Below are 22,458 nucleotides of genomic sequence, written 5' to 3'. Positions count from 1 at the left end.
TTTACTGTAGTCCACAATCAGCTCCTTTGTCTTGCTCACATTGATGGAGAGGTTGTTGTCCTGGCACCACACTGCCAATTCTCTGACCTCCTCCCTATAGGCTGTCTCATCGTTGTCAGGGATCACTGTTGTGTCATCAGCAAACTTAATTATGGTGTTGGAGTTGTGTTTGGCCACGCAGTCATGGGTGAACAAGGAGTACAGGAGGGGACTAAGTACACACCCCTGAGGGGCCCCAGTGCTGAAGAACATGTTGTTACCTAACCTTACCACCTGGAGGCTGCCCATCAGGAAGTCCAGGATCCAGTAGCTTAGTGATTTGCTTCGTTGGCACTATGGTGTTGAACGCTGAGCTGTAGTCAATGATCAGCATTCTCACATAGGTGTTCCTTTTGTCCTGGTGGGAAAGGGCAGTGTGGAGTGCAATGATATTTCCAGCCGATTGTGTCGAGTATATAGGTTCATTACTCTAGGCTTTGATCAACACGTTGTACACTAGTGGCACCTGCTGGTCAAAATAATTCAGAACAGCCAAATTACAGTTGACGTCGCGCACGTCGCAGCGCGTGCTCAGGGAAGCCACAGAAAATCTTTGGGTGGCCTTTTTGGCTCGAAACCAATGGCAAAACTATTACGTGGTTGTTCGACAAAACGAAGCTTCGGGCGTCATTGATCACGTGCTTCTGACAAAGCGATACAAGCAACAGCACACTGCTTCGAAATAAACTGCTTAACGATTTCTACGCATGCCTCGGAGTTCCGGTATAAAACGTGACATCTTAAAAAAATACAGTTGCTACCTTTCTCTTTTACCTCTGTGTACAGTTCTAAGAGACATAGCTACGATGTTTGTAACTAGTTGATAGGTTTTAGCACAACAAAAAAACACGTTTGGAAAGTGGTAAGTATAAATTTTTTATGAGTCAAATGGTCAGAAAGCTGTTACACAACCCCGTGTTACTATCAATAGCTGTTTAGCTGTTAGCAACGCGGGTGTATTTACATATTTAGCCTTGCTATCTACACTATCGGGTTGCACAACAACCGTCTGTGTGAAGCCAGGAGTTAAATAGAATTCCAGTTAAACGTACTATGGAGGTGGGCAGGATGGTTAGTCATTAAGACGGGGGAATTTGAGACATATCTAAAGGAACATATTATTAAATATACTTCCAAAACGTGGGTCTTCCTCTCTGCCTAACCTTACCTCATGTCAAAATAAAATTACCCCACAAGTTACTATTTATTTATCCACATATGTCGCAGGTGCAGAACTTTTATTTTGACATGAGGGAATGGGTCTACAACAGACCTACGTTTGGAAAGTATGTTTAATAGGACGATCCTTGACGTTTTGTCACAACACGCGTTGCCAAAAGCATCTACTAGCTAGAGCACTTGAGAAATGCATTATTTGGTATACCTAGCCACAGCCAAAAGCGATGTACAGTGCATTCGGAAAGTAATCAGACCCCTTGACTTTTTCTAAATTTTGTTATGTTACAGCTTTATTCTCAAATTGATTCAATTGTTTTCCTGCCGCAATCTACACACACTACCTCATAATGACAAAGCAAACATATTTTTTAGGAATGTTTGCAAATGTATTAAAAATAACTGAAATGTCACATTTGTGCCTCGGAGCTCTACGGACAATTCCTTCAACCTCATGGCTTGGTTTTTGTTCTGACATGCACTGTCAACTGAGGGACCTTATATAGACAGGTGTGTGCCTTTCCAAATGATGTACAATCAATTGAATTTAACCCAGGGGGACTCGAATCAAGTTGTAGAAACATCTCAAGGATGATCAATGGGAACAGGATGCACCTGATCTCAATTTCGAGTCCCATAGCAAAGGGTCTGAATACTTATGTAAATAAGGTATTTATATATTTTTTTATTTGCAACAATTTCGAAAAAAACGTTTTTCGCTTTGTCATTATGGGGTATTGTGTAAAGCCCTGTAAGTAAGGGTTTATTAATTGTTTGTTACAAGTATGTTTCTGGGCTAAATCATTGGTAGGTGAGCTTGCTATTACTGACAAGGTATTAGAGCCACATTAAGACCACATTTGGTGTATTTGACAGCTTGCCTCTGTTTCCAGGAGGAAGATCCCTCACTCTCTGGACACTGGTGTGATCTGGAGGAGGCTAAATCCCAGTCTTTCCCTTGTAGTGAAACAAACTGGGAAACAAGGAGGGCAGCTCATCCATAGAAGACTGGCTGTGAACTTTGGGACTGGTATTGGATTTTCCAGTGTTGCAACTATGTCAGAGGCCATCCTCACCTTCCAGTACCAGCTCAATGGAGTCATGGAAACGGTCCTCAAAACCGCTGTGCATGAGATAACTCGGCTGGTGAAGGACAACTTCCTGGAAGAAGTGACAGTTGGCAAGCAGGAATTGGAAATCTTGAAGGAGAGGCTGCAGCAGTGTGAGCAGAGATGGAGGGATGGCGAGGAGGAGCGGCAGAGGGAAGAGAAAGAGCAAAGAAAGAAGAGGGAAGAGACAGAGCAGAGGGGGGTGTGTAGGAGATGTGGTTGTGCTGGAAACACTGAGGAGAGAGAAGAGAGACTGTTAGGTGAGATCCACACACACGCACACGCACACACACAATATAGAATCTCTGACTGTGTTTGGTTCTGTCCTCAGGAGCAGAGAAAGGTTTTGATATCAAACCGGAGATGTTCCAGCCAGATGGACCCAGCGCGGGAGAAGGTCCACAGGATACAGCCACGCCTGGCTCTTCCTGTGTCTCTGAGAGGATGGTAGAGAGGGAGGACCATGTGGTCCATATCAAAGAGGAGCCCGATGACTGGGGGGACTTGGTAAACCAGATGGTCACATCCACAGATTCCCCCATAATGAGCCTGAGTCGTCTGCAGAGATTGAGCTCAAATCCTGGGGCATGGACCAGTGAGCCTCAGCCTCCAATCCCAGCATCATGGGCCAGTGATCCTCAGCCTCTAGCACCATGGTCCAGGGAGCCTCCACCATGGACCAGGAAGGAGCAGCACTTACTCCCAAGGTCAGTGATACCCAACCAGGGGACAGAGCATGCTGTGGGGGCCCTCGAGACCTGTCCCAACGGCCTGAGCATCAACACAACGGCACAGGTCAAACCCTACAGCTGCCCACACTGTGGGAAGAGCTTCCCTCAGCTTCGAAACCTGAAAGACCACCAGAAATACCACCACACAGGGAAGAAGGCCTTCACCTGCTCCCAGTGTGGTAAGGGTTTTGTGTACATGTGCCACCTCAGGGTACACATGCAGTGCCACACAGGGGAGAGGCCGTTCAGCTGCTCTCAGTGTGGGAAGAGCTTCAGCCTTCAGAGCGGCTTGAAGAGACACAGGGTCATTCACACTGCAGAGAGGCCTTACCACTGCACGGACTGTGGGAACAGATTCTATTCTAGATCGGACCTGAAAAGACATGAACAAATACAGTGCAAGGTAGACCTTTGAGGTGGAGCAGGTTAATTTGGAAAATTAGAGGGGGGAATAACTGCCCATGTTTACTATGTTCAATGTATTGTTGCTGATGCATTTTAATGTTGACAGGAATAAAACACTATATAGAAATTATTCTCATTATTCTCATCCTTTCTTAACAATATCGTTAACTGTTACACACAAAGACATATCTTAAGTAAAATAGTAATACGTTAGTGGCCTTGTCTAAATCAAAACGGCACATAACTTCCTCTGGCAAATAAATACATTTGTTACTCTGACAGAGATTCCAACATTGAAGAAAAATATGTACCAATTTTGCGCAATTGCATTCGCAGTATGATCACCTCGATGTCACAGAGCAGAGGGACGGGCCCCAACCTCTCCAGTCTAGCCAAAGACAGAAGGGGTAACCCGAAACGTCACACACGCTATAACGCTGAATGCTCCGTTTAGAACGTTTTCTCACCCCCAAATATGGTAGTGAGAGGAAGTATAGTTGCGGGTAGTGGGAGCTAGGTGAAACTGGTCTGATTTTCTAATCAATGAAACATCTTAACTGAATAAATTTTACTGGTCCCAAAATTAAAATCTGTTACGAACACAGTGCACTAGGTTTTATAGACTTGACGCTTTGACAACATGCACTCGTTTTAAATAACTCAATGTAAGGTTGAATTGAGTTTGTGCACACGCGGACTTCACAGAGGAGCGTTCCCTAACGGAAATAGGGAAATAATGCTACAACGTGCCAATAGGATATCGCTAGCTCGTACATGCCTTCGCCCATCTCCTTGCTTGTTCTGCCCACTATGCTTCATTTGCTCACACTCTAAACGACACAGATGAACCGTCTTGGGTTAGTCTTTGGTGTAGCCGTCTATCTAGTAGCTGCTAGCTTATTCCAGTAGCTAGCTAGCTACCTGTCTTTGATACTTATGTGTACAGTTCTAGGAGAGATAGGATATTTGTAGCTAGATGATTTTTATGACGAACAACAAATAACGTTTGGGAAGTGGTAAGAATATTTTGTGAAATGGACAGACATTCTGTAGTACTACAATGTGTTATTAGCTGTAGCTAAAGCTAGCTAGCAAGTTTGATAAATGCATACACCTAACCACAAGTAAAAAGGGGTGTACGGGTTTATTAATTTGTTAGTTACGAGCATGTTTCTGCGCTAAATCATTGGTAAGTGAGCCTCCTATAACTGACAAGATATTTGAGGCACATCAAGACCACATTTGGTGTATTTGACAGCTTGCCCCTGTTTCTAGGAGGAAGAGATACCTGACTCTCTGGGCACTGTTGTGATCTGGAGGAGACTAAATCCAAGTCTTTCCATTATAGTGAACCAAACTGGGAAACAAGGGGGGCAGCTCATCCATAGAAGACTGGCTGTGATCTCTGGGACTGGTACCAATAAGGGAGGGGGCGGGGGGTTCCAGTGTTGATGTTGTTGCAGTTATGTCAGAGGCCATTCTCACCTTCCAGTACCAGCTCAATGGAGTCATGGAAACAGTCCTCAAAACCGCTGTGCATGAGATCACTCGGCTGGTGAAGGACAGTTTCCTGAAGGAAGTGACCGGGAGCAAGCGGGAAGTGGAAATCTTGAAGGAGAGGCTGCAGCAGTGTGAGCAGAGATGGAGGGACGGAGAGGAGGAGAGGAAGAGGAGGGAAGTTGAAGAGAGAGAGCAGAAAAAGAAGAGGGAAGAGAGAGCGCAGACAGGGATGTGTAGGAGCTGTGGTTGTGCTGGAGACACTGAGGAGAGGGAAGAGGCTCTGTTAGGTGAGTGAGGAGATATATATACACTGCTCAAAAAAATAAAGGGAACACTTAAACAACACAATGTAACTCCAAGTCAATCACACTTCTGTGAAATCAAACTGTCCACTTAGGAAGCAACACTGATTGACAATAAATTTCACATGCTGTTGTGCAAATGGCATAGACAAAAGGTGGAAATTATAGGCAATTAGCAAGACACCCCCAAAAAAGGAGTGATTCTGCAGGTGGTGATCACAGACCACTTCTCAGTTCCTATGCTTCCTGGCTGATGTTTTGGTCACTTTTGAATGCTGGCGGTGCTCTCACTCTAGTGGTAGCATGAGACGGAGTCTACAACCCACACAAGTGGCTCAGGTAGTGCAGTTCATCCAGGATGGCACATCAATGCAAGCTGTGGCAAAAAGGTTTGCTGTGTATGTCAGCGTAGTGTCCAGAGCATGGAGGCGCTACCAGGAGACAGGCCAGTACATCAGGAGACGTGGAGGAGGCCGTAGGAGGGCAACAACCCAGCAGCAGGACCGGTACCTCCGCCTTAGTGCAAGGAGGTGCACTGCCAGAGTCCTGCAAAATGACCTCCAGCAGGCCACAAATGTGCATGTGTCAGCATATGGTCTCACAAGGGGTCTGAGGATCTCATCTCGGTACCTAATGGCAATCAGGCTACCTCTGGCGAGCACATGGAGGGCTGTGCGGCCCCACAAAGAAATGCCACCCCACACCATGACTGACTCATCGCCAAACCGGTCATGCTGGAGGATGTTGCAGGCAGCAGAACGTTCTCCACGGCGTCTCCAGACTCTGTCACGTCTGTCAAATGTGCTCATGTGCTCAGTGTGAACCTGCTTTCATCTGTGAAGAGCACAGGGCGCCAGTGGCGAATTTGCCAATATCGGTGTTCTCTGGTAAATGCCAAACGTCCTGCACGGTGTTGGGCTGTAAGCACAACCCCCACCTGTGGACGTCGGGCCCTCATACCACCCTCATGGAGTCTGTTTCTGACCGTTTGAGCAGACACATGCACATTTGTGGCCTGCTGGAGGATATTTTGCAGGGCTCTGGCAGTGCACCTCCTTGCACAAAGGCGGAGGTAGCGGTCCTGCTGCTGGGTTGTTGCCCTCCTACGGCCTCCTCCACGTCTCCTGATGTACTGGCCTGTCTCCTGGTAGCGCCTGCATGCTCTGGACACTACGCTGACAGACACAGCAAACCTTTTTGCCACAGCTCGCATTGATGTGCCATCCTGGATGAACTGCACTACCTGAGCCACTTGTGTGGGTTGTAGACTCCGTCTCATGCTACCACTAGAGTGAGAGCACCGCCAGCATTCAAAAGTGACCAAAACATCAGCCAGGAAGCATAGGAACTGAGAAGTGGTCTGTGGTCACCACCTGCAGAATCACACCTTTTTTGGAGGTGTCTTGCTAATTGCCTATAATTTCCACCTTTTGTCTATGCCATTTGCACAACATCATGTGAAATTTATTGTCAATCAGTGTTGCTTCCTAAGTGGACAGTTTGATTTCACAGAAGTGTGATTGACTTGGAGTTACATTGTGTTGTTTAAGTGTTCCCTTTATTTTTTTGAGCAGTGTATATATATATATATACACACACACACACAGTCTGATTAATCAGGCTGTAATGCACAATTAATTGGTATATACAGCCTGAAACGTATACCTGCAAAATCGTGTACATTTTCCTTACAAGCCAGAATATGAATAAAATGTCATTTAAACGTACTCAAATTAAAATCAAATGCTATTAATCACATGCTTCGTAAACAACATGTGTGTGTGTGGACTAACAGTGAAATGCTTCCAAATCGTTCCCAACAGTGCAGAGAGAAATACAATTTGGAAATATTAAAAAAGTCCCACGTAATAATAGATAAACAATGAGTAACGATAACTTGGCTATAAACAAGGGGTACTAGTACTGAGTTAATGTGCAGGGGTATGAGGTAATAACTTGGCTATATACACAGGGTACTGATTGGACGTGCAGGGGTACGAGGTCATAACTTTGCTATATACATGGGGTACCAGTACCGAGTCGATGTGCAGGGGTACGAGGTATTTCAGGTAGATATGTACATATAACTAGGAATAAACTGATAGACCATCAACAGTTTCAGCAGCATACAATGAGTCAGAATATTCAGTGTAAATAGAGATTTACCATTCAAATAAATTATTACCATTATGTTGTTTGTAGTTAGATTGGTTGGAAGTCAAATTGATTGTATAATTGATTCAATTAATGCAAACATGGCTCTAAAAAAAAAAATGGATGTAAAAATGTTCTAATATAATAATGATATTGAACAAAAAAATGCCCAACAGATAAACTCAGCTACTGCTCTTTCTGGATCAAGTGCCATTCTGTGACTTAGGATAATATGCCTTTTTTTTTGTGGTATTGAGTATTGTGATACTCAACCTGGTATCGAAGTCAAAATTCTGGTATCGTGACAACACTAATCCAGATAGCAAAATAGTTACCCAATAGCCACCCGGACTAACTCTTTAGCAGTCTTAAGGCTTGGGTGGATAGAATCTGTTCAGGGTCCTGTTGGTTCCAGACTTTGTGCATCGGTATCACTTGCCATGTGGTAGCAGAGAGAACAGTCTATGATTTAGGTGGCTGGAGTCTTTGACCAGTTTTAGGGCCTTCCTCTGACACTGCCTGGTAAAGAGGTCTTGGAGGGCAGGGAGCTTGGCCCCAGTGATCGAGCTGCTTGACACGGTTGTGGTAGGCATGATCACCGACGACGATAAGACAGCCTATAGGGAGGAGGTCAGATATCTGGCAGTGTAGTGCCATTACAACAACCTCTCCCTCAATCTGAGCAAGACAAAGGAGCTATAGGAAACGGAGGGCCGAGCAAGCCCCCATTCACATCGATGGGGCTGTTGTGTAGTGGGTTGAGAGCTTCAAGGTCGTCAGTGTCCACATCACTAAGGATCTATCATGGTCCAAACCACAGGAGGTTGGTGGCACCTTAATTGGGGAGGACGGGCTCGTGGTAATGGCTGGGGTGGAATTAGAGGAATGGTATCAAATACATAAAACACATGGTTTCCATGTGTTTGATGCCATTCCATTTGCTTCGTTCCGGCCATTATTATGAGCCGTCCTTCCCTCAGCAGCCTCCACTGGTCCAAACACACCAACACAGCCGTGAAGAGGGAACAACAATGCCTATTCCCCCTCAGGAGGCTGAAAAGATTTGGCATGGGCCCTCAGATCCTCAAAAAAATCTACAGCTGCGCCATTAAGAGCATCTTGACTGGCTGCATCACCACTTGGTATGGCAACCGCTTGGCATTCGACTGCAAGGCGCTACAGAGGGTAGTGCGTACAGCCCAGTACACCACTTGGGCTGAGCTCCCTTCCAGTCAGGACCTTTATACCAGATGATGTCAGAGGAAGGCCCTATGCTACCGCATGGAAAGCGGTACTTATTAACCAAGTCTTAGGGCTGGGCAATATGGACAAAATATTATATCGCAGTATTTTTTTTTTAATTGGACGGTATTTGACGGTATTTTTAGTTTTTGAATAATACAAGTTCTACATTTGCTTTATGAGTAGTGAGTGATCCTAGGGTGGTGTAACGGATGTGAAATGGCTAGCTAGTTAGCGGGTACGCGCTAGTACATTGGTGCCGTGACCCGGATCACTGGTTGCTGCGGAAAAGGAGGAGGTTGAAAGGGGGGTGAGTGTAACGGATGTGAAATGGCTAGCTAGTTAGCGGGTACGTGCTAGTAGCATTTCAATCAGTTACGTCACTTGCTCTGAGACTTAAGTAGGGTTTCCCCTTGCTCTGCAAGGGCCGCGGCTTTTGTGGAGCGATGGGTAACGACGCTTCGTGGGTGACTGTTGTTGATGTGTGCAGAGGGTCCCTGGTTCGCGCCCGTGTCGGGGCGAGGGGACGCTGTAAAGTTATACTGTTACAGTGGCAACACATACATTCTAAGTGATTTCAATTAGTGTTTCTCCATTCTGATTGTTTTATGCTGTTCAATTCAACTTCACCCAAAACAAAGTTCAGCACTTATCATTTCTGCATTTCCTGCACTCAGTTGCAGTGGTGGAAAAAGTACCCAATTGTCATTCTTGAGTAAAAGTAAAGATGCGTTATTTGAAAATTACTCAAGTGAAAGTCACCCAGTAAAATACTACTTGAGTAAAAGTTTTAAAGTATTTGGTTTTAAAATATACTTAAGTATCAATAGTAAATGTAATTGATAAAATGTACTTAAGTATCAGAAGTAAAAGTATAAATAATTTCAAATTCCCTATGTTAAGCGAACCAGATGTTTCTTTACGGATAAAATGTTTATTTACGGATAGCCAGGGGCACACTCCAACACTCAGACATAATTTACAAACAAAGCATTTGTGTTTAGTGAGTCCTCCAGATCAGAGACAGTAGATGACCAGGGATGTTCTCTTGACAAGTGCGTGAATTGGACCATTTTCTGTCCTGCTAAGCATTCAAAATGTAAAGAGTACTTTTAGGTGTCAGGGAAAATGTATGGAGTAAAAAGTACAGTATTTTCTTTAGGAATGAAGTAAAAGTAAAAGTTGTCAAAAATAGTAAAGTACAGATACCAAAAAAAATTACTTAAGTAGTACTTGAAAGTATTTTTACTGAAGTACTTTACACCACTGCTCAATTGAGATCATTTCCACTCTGCCACATAGGTCTGCACGATATGGGCAAATTATCTCGGAATTATTTTTAACCAAATGTTGCAATTGCGATTTGACTTGCGAATTAGAGCAAAACTGTTGAAATCATGGAAATATAATGACTATTCTAATTCTATAGTTAGAATATAATAGTGGGCACTTTGAATACGGTGTTGTTTGAGATGACAACGAATTAAAATGCCAGGGAGCAGTTATTGTGACAGGGTAGGAACAAAAGTTTTGGTAAGTGTTTCCTACGGGACCCTTTAAATTTTGGTTAGATTGCATGTTTTCTCTTAGTCTGTAGCTAATAAATTATTGCTTTGCATATTCCTCTTTGATTTAGAAGATACTGTTGCACAAACAACATGCTGATTTAGGTCTACACCATCACTGGTATTATCAGGCTGTATTAGCTAGCTACGTTTGCTCTTACTCAGTACATTTATTAGCTAGCTAGCTATTGGCGTCACAAGATTTAGGGCAACTTGCAAAGAAATTACAAACTAGCTGTTTGCTGATGGAAGAAGCACAAACCAATAGTGTCATTATAGAACGCTAGTGGATTTATATTAAGAAGCAAAGTGAAAACAGCATTGTTGTCATGAACATTGTTGCATGTGCTACGTAGACCATGCAGACTGAACGTAAGTGTCTCGGGGTTGAGGAACATCAAATGCGCTCTGAGTGACGGGGCGTGGCTAGGTCTGTGTGGAAAGTGGCAGGGAGAGGAAGAGCGGAGAGAGATGACTCAAGTAGTGAAGTAAACTATATACATTGACATTACACATGGCGTATCACATTTAACAAACTAAACATTCAAATACTGGCATAGAAGGTAAAGTAAAAACCCAAACCGGTACCTGCATCAATACAGGTATATCATAAAATACGGTATACCGCCCCCCTCCCCACACACTTTTGACTCATCGCATATGCTGCTGCTGGTACTGTTTACTATCTGTAATTTTATTCCTAGTTAAATGTACATATTTTCCATCTATTACCGTGTACCACTTCACATTGACTTTACCCTGGCTACTCATTGTGTATCTATTATTTGTTATTGCTTACATTGTTGTGTAAGCATTTCACTCTTAGAACACACCTGTTGTTCACGAAGCATGTGACAAATACAATTGTATTTGATTTCAGTACAGGTGGGGAAGCACACACCCCTGAGGGGCCCCCGTATTGAGGGTCAGCGTGGCGGACGTGTTGTTGCCTACGCTTACCGCCTGGGGGTGGCCCGTCAGGAAGTCCAGGATCCGGTTGCAGAGGGAGGTGTTCAGTCCCAGGGTCCTTAGCTTAGTGATGGGCTTGGAGGGCACTATGGTGTTGAACGCTGCTCTGTAGTCAAGGAACAGCATTCTCACATAGGTGTTCCTCCTGTCCAAGTGGGAAAGGGCAGTGTGGAATGCAATAGAGATTGTGTCATCTGTGGGTCTGTTGGGGCAGTATGCGAATTGGATTGGGTCCAGGGTGTCTGGGATGATGGTGTTGATGTGAACCATGACCAGCCTTTCAGAGCATTTCATGGCTACAGATGTGAGTGCTACGGGGCGATAGTCATTTAGACCTTGGCGTTCTTGGGCACAGGGACTATGGTGATCTGCTTAAAACATGTAGGTATTACAGACTGGGTCTGGGAGAGGTTGAAAATGTCAGTGAAGACACTTGCCAGCGGGTCAACGCATGCTCCGAGTACGCGTCCTCGTACTCCATCTGGCCCTGCGGCCTTGTGAATGTTAACCTGTTTAAAGGTCTTACTCACATCGGCTATGGAGAGCGTGATTACACAGTTGTCCGGAACAACTGGTGCCCTCATGCATGGATCAGTGTTGCTTGCCTTGTAGCGAGCATAGAAGGCATTTAGCTCCTGGTAGGCTTGTGTCACTGGGCAGCTTGCAGCTGGGTTTCCCTTTGTAATCCGTAATAGTTTGCCAGCCCTTCCACATCCGATGCGCATCAGAGCCGGTGTAGTAGGATTCGATCTTAGTCCTGTATTGGCGCTTTGCCTGTTTTGATGGTTCATCGGAGGGCATACTGGTTTCTGTGTGGTTTGTCCTTCAGCTGCTCAAAATTTGAGACAAAATATCCACAGAAAAGTATTGTTTACCCGACTTTAAAGAGCCGGTAGGTATATGGTTTGGTTCGGCACAGAGGTAAAGTTATTTTTATTGGTATAAAAGGTTTATATTCTGAATCGGGAGGATGGAGAACAATCCACTTTTTTAAATTTAAGTAAGATTTTTTTTCATTGTCATGGCATGCTTGGTTCAGTAGCTATTGATGAGAGAACCGAATATCAAATATAAAACTGACTTTACTTCGGTGTTGAACTGAACCATATACCTACCAACTCTTTTAAAAAATGTAGAAAACAGTACTTAACTGTGGATATTTTGTCTCCAATTTTGAGCAGCTGAAGGACAAACCACACAGACAACCGCTAGACTTTAAATGTAATTGTATTCACTATTCTGGCTTTTAAGGAACATTTTACAGAGTTTTGCAGGCATTAGTTTCAGGCTGTATATACCAATTAATTGTGTATTACAGCCTGATTAATCAGACTAACACACACACACACCTGATATAGGATCTATAACTTATTTCTGTTCCATCCTCAGGAGCAGAGGAAGGTTGTGTTATCAAACAGGAGATGTTCCAGTCAGGTGGACACAGCGCTCTTCCAGAGAGAGAGGGTCCACAGGAAATGGCCACACCCAGCTCTTCCTGTGTCTCTGAAAGGATGGAAGAGAGTGAGGCCCATGTGGTCCATATCAAAGAAGAGCCCAATGACTGGGAGGATCTGGTTACCCAGATGGTCACATCCACAGATGCCTCCATAGTGAGCCTGAGTCGGCTGCAGAGATTGAGCTCACATGCTGGGGCTTGGACCAGTGAGCCTCAGCCTCCACCTCCACTCCCAGCACCATGGGCCAGTGAGCCTCTTCCTTCAGCACCATGGGCCAGTGAGCCTTTTCCTCCAGCACCATGGGACAGTGAGCCTCCACCTCTACCTCCAGCACCATTGGCCAGGGAGCCTCCACTACCTCCAACACCATGGATCATGAAGGAGCAGCTCCTACTTTCAAGGTCAGTGATACCCACCCAGGGGACAGAGCATGCTGTGGGGGCCCTCGAAAGCATCAACACAACGGCACAGCTGAGGGTCAAACCCTTCAGCTGTCCACACTGTGGGAAGAGCTTCCCTCAACTCCGAAACCTGAAAGACCACCAGAAGTACCACCACACAGGGAAGAAGGCCTTCACCTGCTCCCAGTGCGGTATGGGCTTTGTGTACATGTGCCACTTCAGGGTACACATGCAGCGCCACACGAGGGAGAGGGCATTCAGCTGCTCTCAGTGTGGGAAGAGCTTCAGCCTTCAGAGCGGCTTGGAGAAACACAGGGTCCTTCACACTGCAGAGAGGCCTTACAACTGCACGGACTGTGGGAACCGATTCTATTCTAGAGCTGACCTGAAAATACATGAACAGATTCATGCAGCAAGGTAGACCTTTGAGATGAAGCAGGTTGATTTAGAAAATCAGAGGGGGGGAAATAACTGCCAACGTGTACTATGTTCAATGTATCTATAGTTGCTGATTCATTTAATGTTGAGAGGAATAAAACTTTGTAAATAAGTTATTCTCATCCTTTCTTAAATTGTTGGTCAAACGGTGTAACTGTGACACACACACACACACACACACACACACACACACACACACACGCGCGCGCATCTTAAAAGTAAAATGGTCAAATGTAAGTAGCCTTGTCCAAACCACAACGGCCCACAGAGTAACAGATATCTTCCTCGGGGAAATAAATACATTTGACAGAGATTCTCTCCTCAAAGAAAAAGATTTATGAGTTCCCGCACATTCGTAGTATGATCACCTCGATGTCACAGACCTGTACGAGCATTTGTGCCGAATACATTACATTGTTACAGGTGTCAAGCTTATGGGCATGTGGCAGCAGTGTGTAGGAGGGAGGTTAATTGCAGGGGTGCCCACGGGTCTTGGCATCAGAAATGTTCAGCGCGAGAGAAGCAGGTTGAGGTTTCCAGGGTTAGAGTAGTGCAGAAATAGTTGTATGCTGAGGCAGTGAAGGAAGTAGAGGAAAATGGGTCAAGGGGGAGAGATCCTGAGAGAAGTGGTGTGAGTTGTAGATATGTACCAGTACAAGTGATATATGTTTCAGTAAGATTGGATTTTTAGAATTTATAGCAATGGTTATCAACTGTACTGCAGGGATGGAACGTAAGTTGCAGACAATTGAGGTTGTGGTGGCAGCTGCAGAGAAGTATTTGGATGTGCGAGACTTGACATCAGAAGAGTTACAGGGTGTGCTAAGTGGCGGTGTCCCATCCTTTCAGGTTGTTGGCCCGAGGTAGGACTAAATAAATTTAAATAGTGGAGTAGGGTGGTGTTATTTATTTAATTTTTTTGTGAGTGTAGTGTTAGATGGTTGGGTATTTGTTTATTTTGTTCAAGCAATGTACAGGGGGTTGTACTCCAGTCTAGTAGGTGGCGGTAATGCAACATTTATTGGATGCCAACCGCCGTTAAACCTCATCGAAGAAGAGACCCTGAGGGATGACTGCTCTGAGAGATGACGTCGCAGCTGGACCCTATTGGAATCTCGTGCCAGTGCTCAGGTACACATCGGAATCTTACTGGATATGGAACATCACGAGGGTTGGCCGAGAGGCGAGGTCCAGTCGGAAAAATGTTGGTGTGGTAGCTAATTCGAGCATTTGCACTACAGCGGACAGTTCTAACAAAAGTAAATATTGTTTATATTGCATGCTCCATACGTTGAAGATATACACCAAAATACGCCGACGACCAAGCCAACTGAGTCAGTTGTTTTAGAGACCGCTGTTTTAGCAGGTTCGTGCTGATCGACTGACTGCCATCAATGTGTCTGCCATCAATGTCTCTGACATGTTTACGTTTTCGCGCGCAGACCCCCAGCTAGCTCACAATGCACGTTCACTGCATGTTGTGTTGGACTTGCTCGTCTGTAAGCAATGCACACATCTTTGCAAATGACAACATTAAAAACAGTATAACGTGCATGTATATACGTTTATAGAGTTATCTATGTGACACAAGACATGTTAAACTCGCTTGTGCTAGTCCACAGTGTCTTCATCTCGGGTCGTGTAACGTTACTACATCGCCATAAATCCGGATATATCCGTTTTTTTAAAGTTAAATAATTAAGGTATTTGAGGTATAAATGTTATGTTGATGACAAAGTGTTAACAAAAGCATCGTATTAAAGCTGCACCTTCTGCAATACCTCTTTGATCACTCCCTAATCAGCATCGTTTCTTCAGTTTGAAAACAATCCCAGCAGTATTTTCTTCAGTTTAAAGTTAGAATCTTTACATTTTTTATGTGGTCAAATATGCCCCAAAAAATCCTGATCTTGAATACAGCGTTAGTCTACTGTACTGTTGTCCTGTTTAACCTCCTGATGTTTACATGATTCGTCTTGATTGCCAGCTGAGCTTCCAACTCTAGAACCTGGGTGACGTCACACAAACCTGAGCCAGGGAGATTAAAGATGTCGGAGAAGGTGCAGAACACCTTCAGGTTGCAGCTGTCCTCCGTCATGGACTCCCTGCTCACTGCAGCTGTATGTGAGATCTCCAAGATCTTTGAGGGCAGTCTGAGTGAGCAGCAGGCAGAGCTGACGCAGAGTGTAGAGGAGATCTCAGCATTGAACGGGAAGCTGAGGCTGGCAGAGATGAGGTTGAAGGAGGGTGGAAAAATAAAGGATTTGGATGGTACGGCTGCCAACACCTCTGGGCAAACAGTCACCAACGTGACGACAATTGCTGAGATAGAAGAAGAAGGTAACTTGATATTGCGTAGACAAATAGTAACATACAATTTCAGGTCTTGATAACTGTGTAGACATGATATGCATTTTTTCCCCTCCCAGTTGGTGTCAGCTGAGCTTTATTTTTCTGTGTCATTACATTTCTATCTTTGGGTTTCTATGCAGTACCCGATTGGTGTGAGCCCCTTCAGTCAGAAGATTCTTTAATTCCACCCTCGAAGATCAAAAAGGAAAATGAATGGCCATGGGTGGACCTGCGACCACTGAGTGTGTCTCTATGGCGCATCCCTAACATCAAACAAGAGGTCAGTGACCGGTCCGGTGTGGGAAACCTGAATCAATAAACAGACAGTCATAGTGCACACCCAAATGTAGCACACGGCTGAACAAAAAAATGTCTTCTGTTAATTAGGTTAAAGGGTAACTCTCAACCCCAATTTCAGCCTTTGCCCAACACATTCACATTTTCAAAAAATGCATTCAGGTTGGGGGAATTGGGGTGGGTAAACGTAGTTGTACCTGATCCAAACACTTTCTCATTAAAGCATATTTACCAGATGTCCACTGGCATGCTCTGATAATAAAATGATGTGCATCACAGAAATATGGCTCTGGACAGTTAGCTCACAGTGGTAAGGTGCTGAGTTTCTGACATCTACTTACAACCTTGTGGTGTAAGTTTGAATCCCCATGAAATGTGGCCTCACATTTATTGCGTTATTGTATTGGGAAGAAAGGTGCAATCATAACCTTGAAAATTAAGATTAGGGGCTCAATCCAACCAGCATTGCAGTATTTACGCAGTAGCTCTTTTTCCAATGGTCAAATTAACTCACAGATTGGTCTTGGGTATTGTATGAAAACCTAAAATGACTACAAGGGCGACTCTTCTCACAAGAATGCTTTTCAGAATTAGAAGTGTGTGGGCACGGGATGAATATTGTAAATGAAGTATTTAAAAAAATATATTTATCTGCCCCATGTGGGATTAAAACTCACAATGCGCCACCATTCTGTCATAGCAGTTGGGAAAAAATACAACAAGTTGAGATGATCACCATTGTCATCTATTTCTCGTTACGATGGATGTAGCTACGAATATAAACGTATAATCCAATTTGCCTACGTGTTTTTTTCTTCTTCGTAGAAACTCATAGATGTGTATGAAACAGTAAGCAAAAAGGTTGAATTTGGTCAAATGTGGAAATATGCCTTAGTGCCTTTTCATTTTTGTGTAAAATCAGAGGTCTAGTCAAGGAAGCATAACGCAAACTATATTGGCACACTCCACTTACCAAGACCATTACCAAATAAGGTGCGTTGTCACCTGCCTTTATAGCAAGCCTTGACGTGGTACCACCCGGATATTTAGAAGGGAGTGTATTTCATACTGAACCCCTCCCTTGAGATGACGTGGTACCACCCGGAATATTTAGAAGGGAGTGTATTTCATACTGAACCCCTCCCTTGAGATGACGTGGTACCACCCGGAATATTTAGAAGGGAGTGTATTTCATACTGAACCCCTCCCTTGAGATGATGTGGTACCACCCAGCATATCTAGAAGGGAGTGTATTTCATACCGAACCCCTCCCTTGAGATGACGTGGTACCACCCAGCATATCTAGAAGGGAGTGTATTTCATACGGAACCCCTCCCTTGAGATGATGTGGTACCACCCAGCATATCTAGAAGGGAGTGTATTTCATACTGAACCCCTCCCTTGAGATGATGTGGTACCACCCAGCATATCTAGAAGGGAGTGTATTTCATACTGAACCCCTCCCTTGAGATGACGTGGTACCACCCAGCATATCTAGAAGGGAGTGTATTTCATACCGAACCCCTCCCTTGAGATGACGTGGTACCACCCAGCATATCTAGAAGGGAGTGTATTTCATACTGAACCCCTCCCTTGAGATGACGTGGTACCACCCAGCATATCTAGAAGGGAGTGTATTTCAAACCGAACCCCTCCCTTGAGATGACGTGGTACCACCCAGCATATCTAGAAGGGAGTGTATTTCAAACCGAACCCCTCCCTTGAGATGACGTGGTACCACCCAGCATATCTAGAAGGGAGTGTATTTCAAACCGAACCCCTCCCTTGAGATGACGTGGTACCCCCCAGCATATCTAGAAGGGAGTGTATTTCAAACCGAACCCCTCCCTTGAGATGACGTGGTACCACCCAGCATATCTAGAAGGGAGTGTATTTCAAACCGAACCCGTCCCTTGAGATGACGTGGTACCACCCAGCATATCTAGAAGGGAGTGTATTTCAAACCGAACCCGTCCCTTGAGATGAACCTTCTTAAGGCACCTCTACATCAGAGTTGAACCTAAAGGGGCAAAAAGAGCTAGGTTTGCTACCAAAACACCTAAATATATCATTTTTGCAACGAACTGTCTAAATAAATTGACGTTTCACTATAACAAAGCCTAAAACATCTGGATTTCCATGATTTTATATTTTTTATCATCAAAGTCACTCTTTAAATGTCTGCTTTAGTAGTACTTTGGTGGCGTTTTTGGTTGTGAGCATATTCATTATGAGTGTGTTTTAGCAGGCTGAAGATTTTGATAACCACTTGCTGACAGCCCTAGCCAGGAGTCCTCCACGAAAAGGTAAGAGTAAATCATCCTTGCCCCTCGTAATTGTAATTCAGCTCCTGGTGCAGGACATCATTACTGATCCCGCTCTTTCCGCTCCCCTCTCCTCCAGGGTCGGCTGCGGAGCGGTTGTTAAACAGACGGTTAAAAGACATACCTGAACTGAGCGCGGCCGGGTCAGGGTATGGTTGTGGTTCAGTGGGGCGGGGGCTGAGGAAGACCCATGGTAGTCTGTTGTGCACATTCAAACAAGAAAATCCGGAACCCCAGAGCAGTGTCTTATTAGACAAGAATGTCTTGAGGCACAGCACAAGACAAGGAAAAGATTGTGACTTACAAAGCAAACACAGAGAGGGGACACATGGGAAAACGAGTGACATAGTGAAAAAGAAGGTAGGAAGGAGAAGAAAGCATTTAAAAATGGAACCTAATGCAGAGGAAGAAGCAACAACCAGTGGAACTGACAAGAGTTTCTGCTGCAAATACTGTGGGAAGGGCTTTCACAGAGAGTTTGGCCTTTCTGTGCACATGAGGTCTCATAACAAGGGGACATACAAATGTCCTAAGTGTCCCAAAAAGTTTCCGTATCCAAGTGCACTCCGTGTGCACACATTGAACAGCCACGGCAAAACAGAAAAGAACAAACCTTGCTCTAACGTTAAAGAAAAGTCGAACTCTATCAACCACAAAGTGAAATCCCTCTCCCCCAGCAGAACAAAGCCTACTTCCCCCAACAACAAACCTCTTTCTTCCAGCAAGGCCAAACCTCTACCACCCAAAGACAAACCTACCTCCCCCAACAACAAAGATGGCTCCCCTAAAGGCAGCACACATCCACAACTTTATTCTTGTCACGTTTGCCATAAGGAGTACACTTCTGCAAGTTCCCTGCAGGTCCACGAACGCATTCACACAGGTGAGAGACCGTACCCTTGTAACCAGTGTGGGCAGAGGTTCCGTGTAAAGCAGTTCCTGATATTACATTTGCGTAAAGCCCATGCGGATGTGTACGGGGGTGAGGAGAGCAGCAGATACCTCTCCTGGACTGCACCAGTGGAGGATCCCATTGCTAACGGTGCTGAGCAGCAGCCTGCCATTAAGTCAAAGAGCAAAGACGATCGACGTGCAAAGGCAAACAGCAAACGGAAGCAAATGACAGAAACAGACGGCCTGTTTCAATGCACAGTGTGTAAAAAGCTGCTAAGTTCACAGATGAGCCTCGTTCAACACTTCCGCATCCACACAGGTGAGAAACCGCTCAGCTGCGAAGAGTGCGGCAAGAAATTCCGCTGTCACCCCATCTTGATCAGCCACAGGAGGTCCGCCCACCCGGGGAAGAAGTACCAATGCCTCAGGTGTGTCCAGCAATTTGAGACCATGGCCGAACGTAAGAGACATCTGCTACAAGTCCACCAATTCAAGAAACCCAACCCGCGGTCCTGCTGTCCTCGCTGTAACAGGACTTTCCACAACAGTAACTCCCTGAGGATCCACTATGAAACTGTCCATGCCTGAGTCTGTCCACAGATGGCTCGGCTTAGTCAAGTTGGAGTGTTCAGCAGGACCGGGATCAATTACATTCAGGAAGTCAGATTGTTACGTCCATTTGAAGTTACATTTGTGATTTGAAAAGTGCTGTTTATTTTCAATTAGTCTTTTTGTAATCATTGACTGGCTGAGTGAAAAGGGAATTGACCCCAACCCTGGTGGCCAGTGAATTTACATGATGCTGAGAGAGGACGCTAAAAGAGCAAAAACTTGTGATTTGGTGGTCAATGTTTGTGATATGGTGCTTAATATGGGTATCACTGATTAAACTTTGATATGGGGTTGCAGGATCACATTTTTTTTAAAGTCAGTGCCAGACCGGTTTATGGCATTTTTGATTTCAACGTCTTGGAGCCATGTTTTTAGTTTTATGTTTTTAGTTTCATGTAAACACGTCTCTATCATTTCTATGTTATTATGACAAATGTAACATGTTCGTTGTACTGTACATTCTCTATGTTGTAAAGAAAAGCCCAGGGAATATACACTGCTCAAAAAAATAAAGGGAACACTTAAACAACACAATGTAACTCCAAGTCAATCACACTTCTGTGAAATCAAACTGTCCACTTAGGAAGCAACACTGATTGACAATAAATTTCACAAGCTGTTGTGCAAATGGAATAGACAAAAGGTGGAAATTATAGGAAATTAGCAAGACACCCCAATAAAGGAGTGGTTCTGCAGGTGGTGACCACATACCACTTCTCAGTTCCTATGCTTCCTGGCTGATGTTTTGGTCACTTTTGAATGCTGGCGGTGCTTTCACTCTAGTGGTAGCATGAGACAGAGTCTACAACCCACACAAGTGGCTCAGGTAGTGCAGCTCATCCAGGATGGCACATCAATGCGAGCTGTGGCAAGAAGGTTTGCTGTGTCTGTCAGCGTAGTGTCCAGAGCATGGAGGCGCTACCAGGAGACAGGCCAGTACATCAGGAGACGTGGAGGAGGACGTAGGAGGGCAACAACCCAGCAGCAGGACCACTACCTCCGCCTTTGTGCAAGGAGGAGCACTGCCAGAGCCCTGCAAAATGACCTCCAGCAGGCCACAAATGTGCATGTGTCTGCTCAAACGGTCAGAAATAGACTCCATGAGGGTGGTATGAGGGCCCGACGTCCACAGGTGGGGGTTGTGCTTACAGCCCAACACCGTGCAGGACGTTTGGCATTTGCCAGAGAACACCAAGATTGGCAAATTCGACACTGGCGCTCTGTGCTCTTCACAGATGAAAGCAGGTTCACACTGAGCACATGTGACAGACGTGACAGAGTCTGGAGACGCCGTGGAGAACGTTCTGCTGCCTGCAACGTCCTCCAGCATGACCGGTTTGGCGGTGGGTCAGTCATGGTGTGGGGTGGCATTTCTTTGTGGGGCCGCACAGCCCTCCATGTGCTCGCCAGAGGTAGCCTGACTGCCATTAGGTACCGAGATGAGATCCTCAGACCCCTTGTGAGACCATATGCTGACACATGCACATTTGTGGCCTGCTGGAGGTCATTTTGCAGGGCGCTGGCAGTGCACCTCCTTGCACAAAGGCGGAGGTAGCGGTCCTGCTGCTGGGTTGTTGCCCTCCTACGGCCTCCTCCACGTCTCCTGATGTACTGGCCTGTCTCCTGGTAGCGCCTCCATGCTTGGACACTACGCTGACAGACACAGCAAACCTTTTTGCCACAGCTCGCATTGATCTGCCATTGATGTGCCATTAACTGCACTACCTGAGCCACTTGTGTGGGTTGTAGACTCCGTCTCATGCTACCACTAGAGTGAGAGCACCGCCAGCATTCAAAAGTGACCAAAACATCAGCCAGGAAGCATAGGAACTGAGAAGTGGTCTGTGGTCACCACCTGCAGAATCACTCCTTTTTTGGGGGTGTCTTGCTAATTGCCTATAATTTCCACCTTTTGTCTATTCCATTTGCACAACAGCATGTGAAATGTATTGTCAATCAGTGTTGCTTCCTAAGTGGACAGTTTGATTTCACAGAAGTGTGATTGACTTGGAGTTACATTGTGTTGTTTAAGTGTTCCCTTTATTTTTTTGAGCAGTGTACTTTTGCTCCATCAGTTTTTTTTTGTTTTTTTTTACATGAATAAAATGTATTTACTGGAGGTTGACTTTCTTCAATAGGTCATGCATACTTCAATAGGGTTTTTCATTTATCACCCAGTTTATTAGTGACCTTTTATGAATTGCAATGCTTGCACAAACATGGGCAGTAGAGACCTCCAGTAATAAAGGATAACAAATAGTACATGTTCCTCATTTGCAATAATTATTTCAAGTCGTTAGATCTTCAGGTACAGTTAAAAGCCATGTTCACATTGAAGTGACTCAAATCGTTTTTCTTTTCTCGCATATCCAATTTGAATCTGTTCTTTTTCCTCCAGTCTGAACAGCCAAAAGCACATGGAATCTGATATTTCAAGCCACGTTTCAAACCACCTTGGTAGGTGGTGTGAAGTCAGATACAAATATGATTC

The 22,458-nt window shown here is 44.9% G+C and overlaps 3 protein-coding genes across 10 annotated transcripts; all 3 read left to right on the top strand.

The window, feature by feature from the left end:
• The first annotated feature begins 549 nt into the window (after positions 1 to 549).
• Positions 550 to 3,590, top strand: LOC129827784 (zinc finger protein 232-like). Its single transcript, XM_055888969.1, has 3 exons — positions 550 to 901; positions 2,109 to 2,584; positions 2,656 to 3,590. The coding sequence occupies exons 2-3, from the start codon at positions 2,272 to 2,274 to the stop codon at positions 3,468 to 3,470; spliced, it is 1,128 nt and encodes a 375-aa protein (XP_055744944.1). The 5' UTR covers positions 550 to 901; positions 2,109 to 2,271; the 3' UTR covers positions 3,471 to 3,590.
• A 331-nt stretch (positions 3,591 to 3,921) lies between these two features.
• Positions 3,922 to 13,600, top strand: LOC129827783 (zinc finger protein 517-like). Of its 5 annotated transcripts, none has more exons than XM_055888967.1 (3): positions 3,924 to 4,317; positions 4,736 to 5,247; positions 12,582 to 13,600. In XM_055888967.1, the coding sequence occupies exons 2-3, from the start codon at positions 4,926 to 4,928 to the stop codon at positions 13,469 to 13,471; spliced, it is 1,212 nt and encodes a 403-aa protein (XP_055744942.1). In that variant the 5' UTR covers positions 3,924 to 4,317; positions 4,736 to 4,925; the 3' UTR covers positions 13,472 to 13,600. The 5 variants fall into 5 exon arrangements, with proteins under 5 accessions (XP_055744943.1, XP_055744942.1, XP_055744941.1 ...); XM_055888966.1 differs by having other exon boundaries at positions 3,924 to 4,476; XM_055888965.1 differs by having other exon boundaries at positions 3,924 to 4,649.
• A 910-nt stretch (positions 13,601 to 14,510) lies between these two features.
• LOC129827779 (zinc finger protein ZFP2-like) lies at positions 14,511 to 22,086 on the top strand. 4 transcript variants are annotated; one of them, XM_055888957.1, is made up of 5 exons: positions 14,511 to 14,619; positions 15,476 to 15,828; positions 15,981 to 16,120; positions 18,383 to 18,443; positions 18,541 to 22,086. In XM_055888957.1, the coding sequence occupies exons 2-5, from the start codon at positions 15,537 to 15,539 to the stop codon at positions 19,941 to 19,943; spliced, it is 1,896 nt and encodes a 631-aa protein (XP_055744932.1). In that variant the 5' UTR covers positions 14,511 to 14,619; positions 15,476 to 15,536; the 3' UTR covers positions 19,944 to 22,086. The 4 variants fall into 4 exon arrangements, with proteins under 4 accessions (XP_055744932.1, XP_055744931.1, XP_055744933.1 ...); XM_055888956.1 differs by lacking the exon at positions 14,511 to 14,619 and adding an exon at positions 14,626 to 14,747; XM_055888958.1 differs by lacking the exon at positions 14,511 to 14,619 and adding an exon at positions 14,626 to 14,854 and having other exon boundaries at positions 18,386 to 18,443.
• The last annotated feature ends 372 nt before the right edge of the window (positions 22,087 to 22,458 follow it).

The sequence above is a fragment of the Salvelinus fontinalis genome, chromosome 29 (genome assembly GCF_029448725.1).
Source record: "Salvelinus fontinalis isolate EN_2023a chromosome 29, ASM2944872v1, whole genome shotgun sequence".
NCBI classification, from domain to species: domain Eukaryota; kingdom Metazoa; phylum Chordata; class Actinopteri; order Salmoniformes; family Salmonidae; genus Salvelinus; species Salvelinus fontinalis.
This window is presented reverse-complemented; position numbering and strand designations above follow the sequence as displayed.

What these genes read in the sequence shown, in the direction of transcription:
- LOC129827784 (XM_055888969.1), top strand. Translation starts at nt 2,272, where the DNA reads ATGTCAGAGGCCATCCTCACCTTCCAGTACCAGCTCAATGGAGTCATG. An exon ending in GAGAGAAGAGAGACTGTTAG is followed by an intron (nt 2,585 to 2,655) that starts GTGAGATCCACA and finishes TTCTGTCCTCAG; the next exon opens with GAGCAGAGAAAGGTTTTGAT.
- LOC129827783 (XM_055888967.1), top strand. Translation starts at nt 4,926, where the DNA reads ATGTCAGAGGCCATTCTCACCTTCCAGTACCAGCTCAATGGAGTCATG. An exon ending in GAGGGAAGAGGCTCTGTTAG is followed by an intron (nt 5,248 to 12,581) that starts GTGAGTGAGGAG and finishes TTCCATCCTCAG; the next exon opens with GAGCAGAGGAAGGTTGTGTT.
- LOC129827779 (XM_055888957.1), top strand. Translation starts at nt 15,537, where the DNA reads ATGTCGGAGAAGGTGCAGAACACCTTCAGGTTGCAGCTGTCCTCCGTC. An exon ending in TCCCTAACATCAAACAAGAG is followed by an intron (nt 16,121 to 18,382) that starts GTCAGTGACCGG and finishes AGTGTGTTTTAG; the next exon opens with CAGGCTGAAGATTTTGATAA. An exon ending in CAGGAGTCCTCCACGAAAAG is followed by an intron (nt 18,444 to 18,540) that starts GTAAGAGTAAAT and finishes CCTCTCCTCCAG; the next exon opens with GGTCGGCTGCGGAGCGGTTG.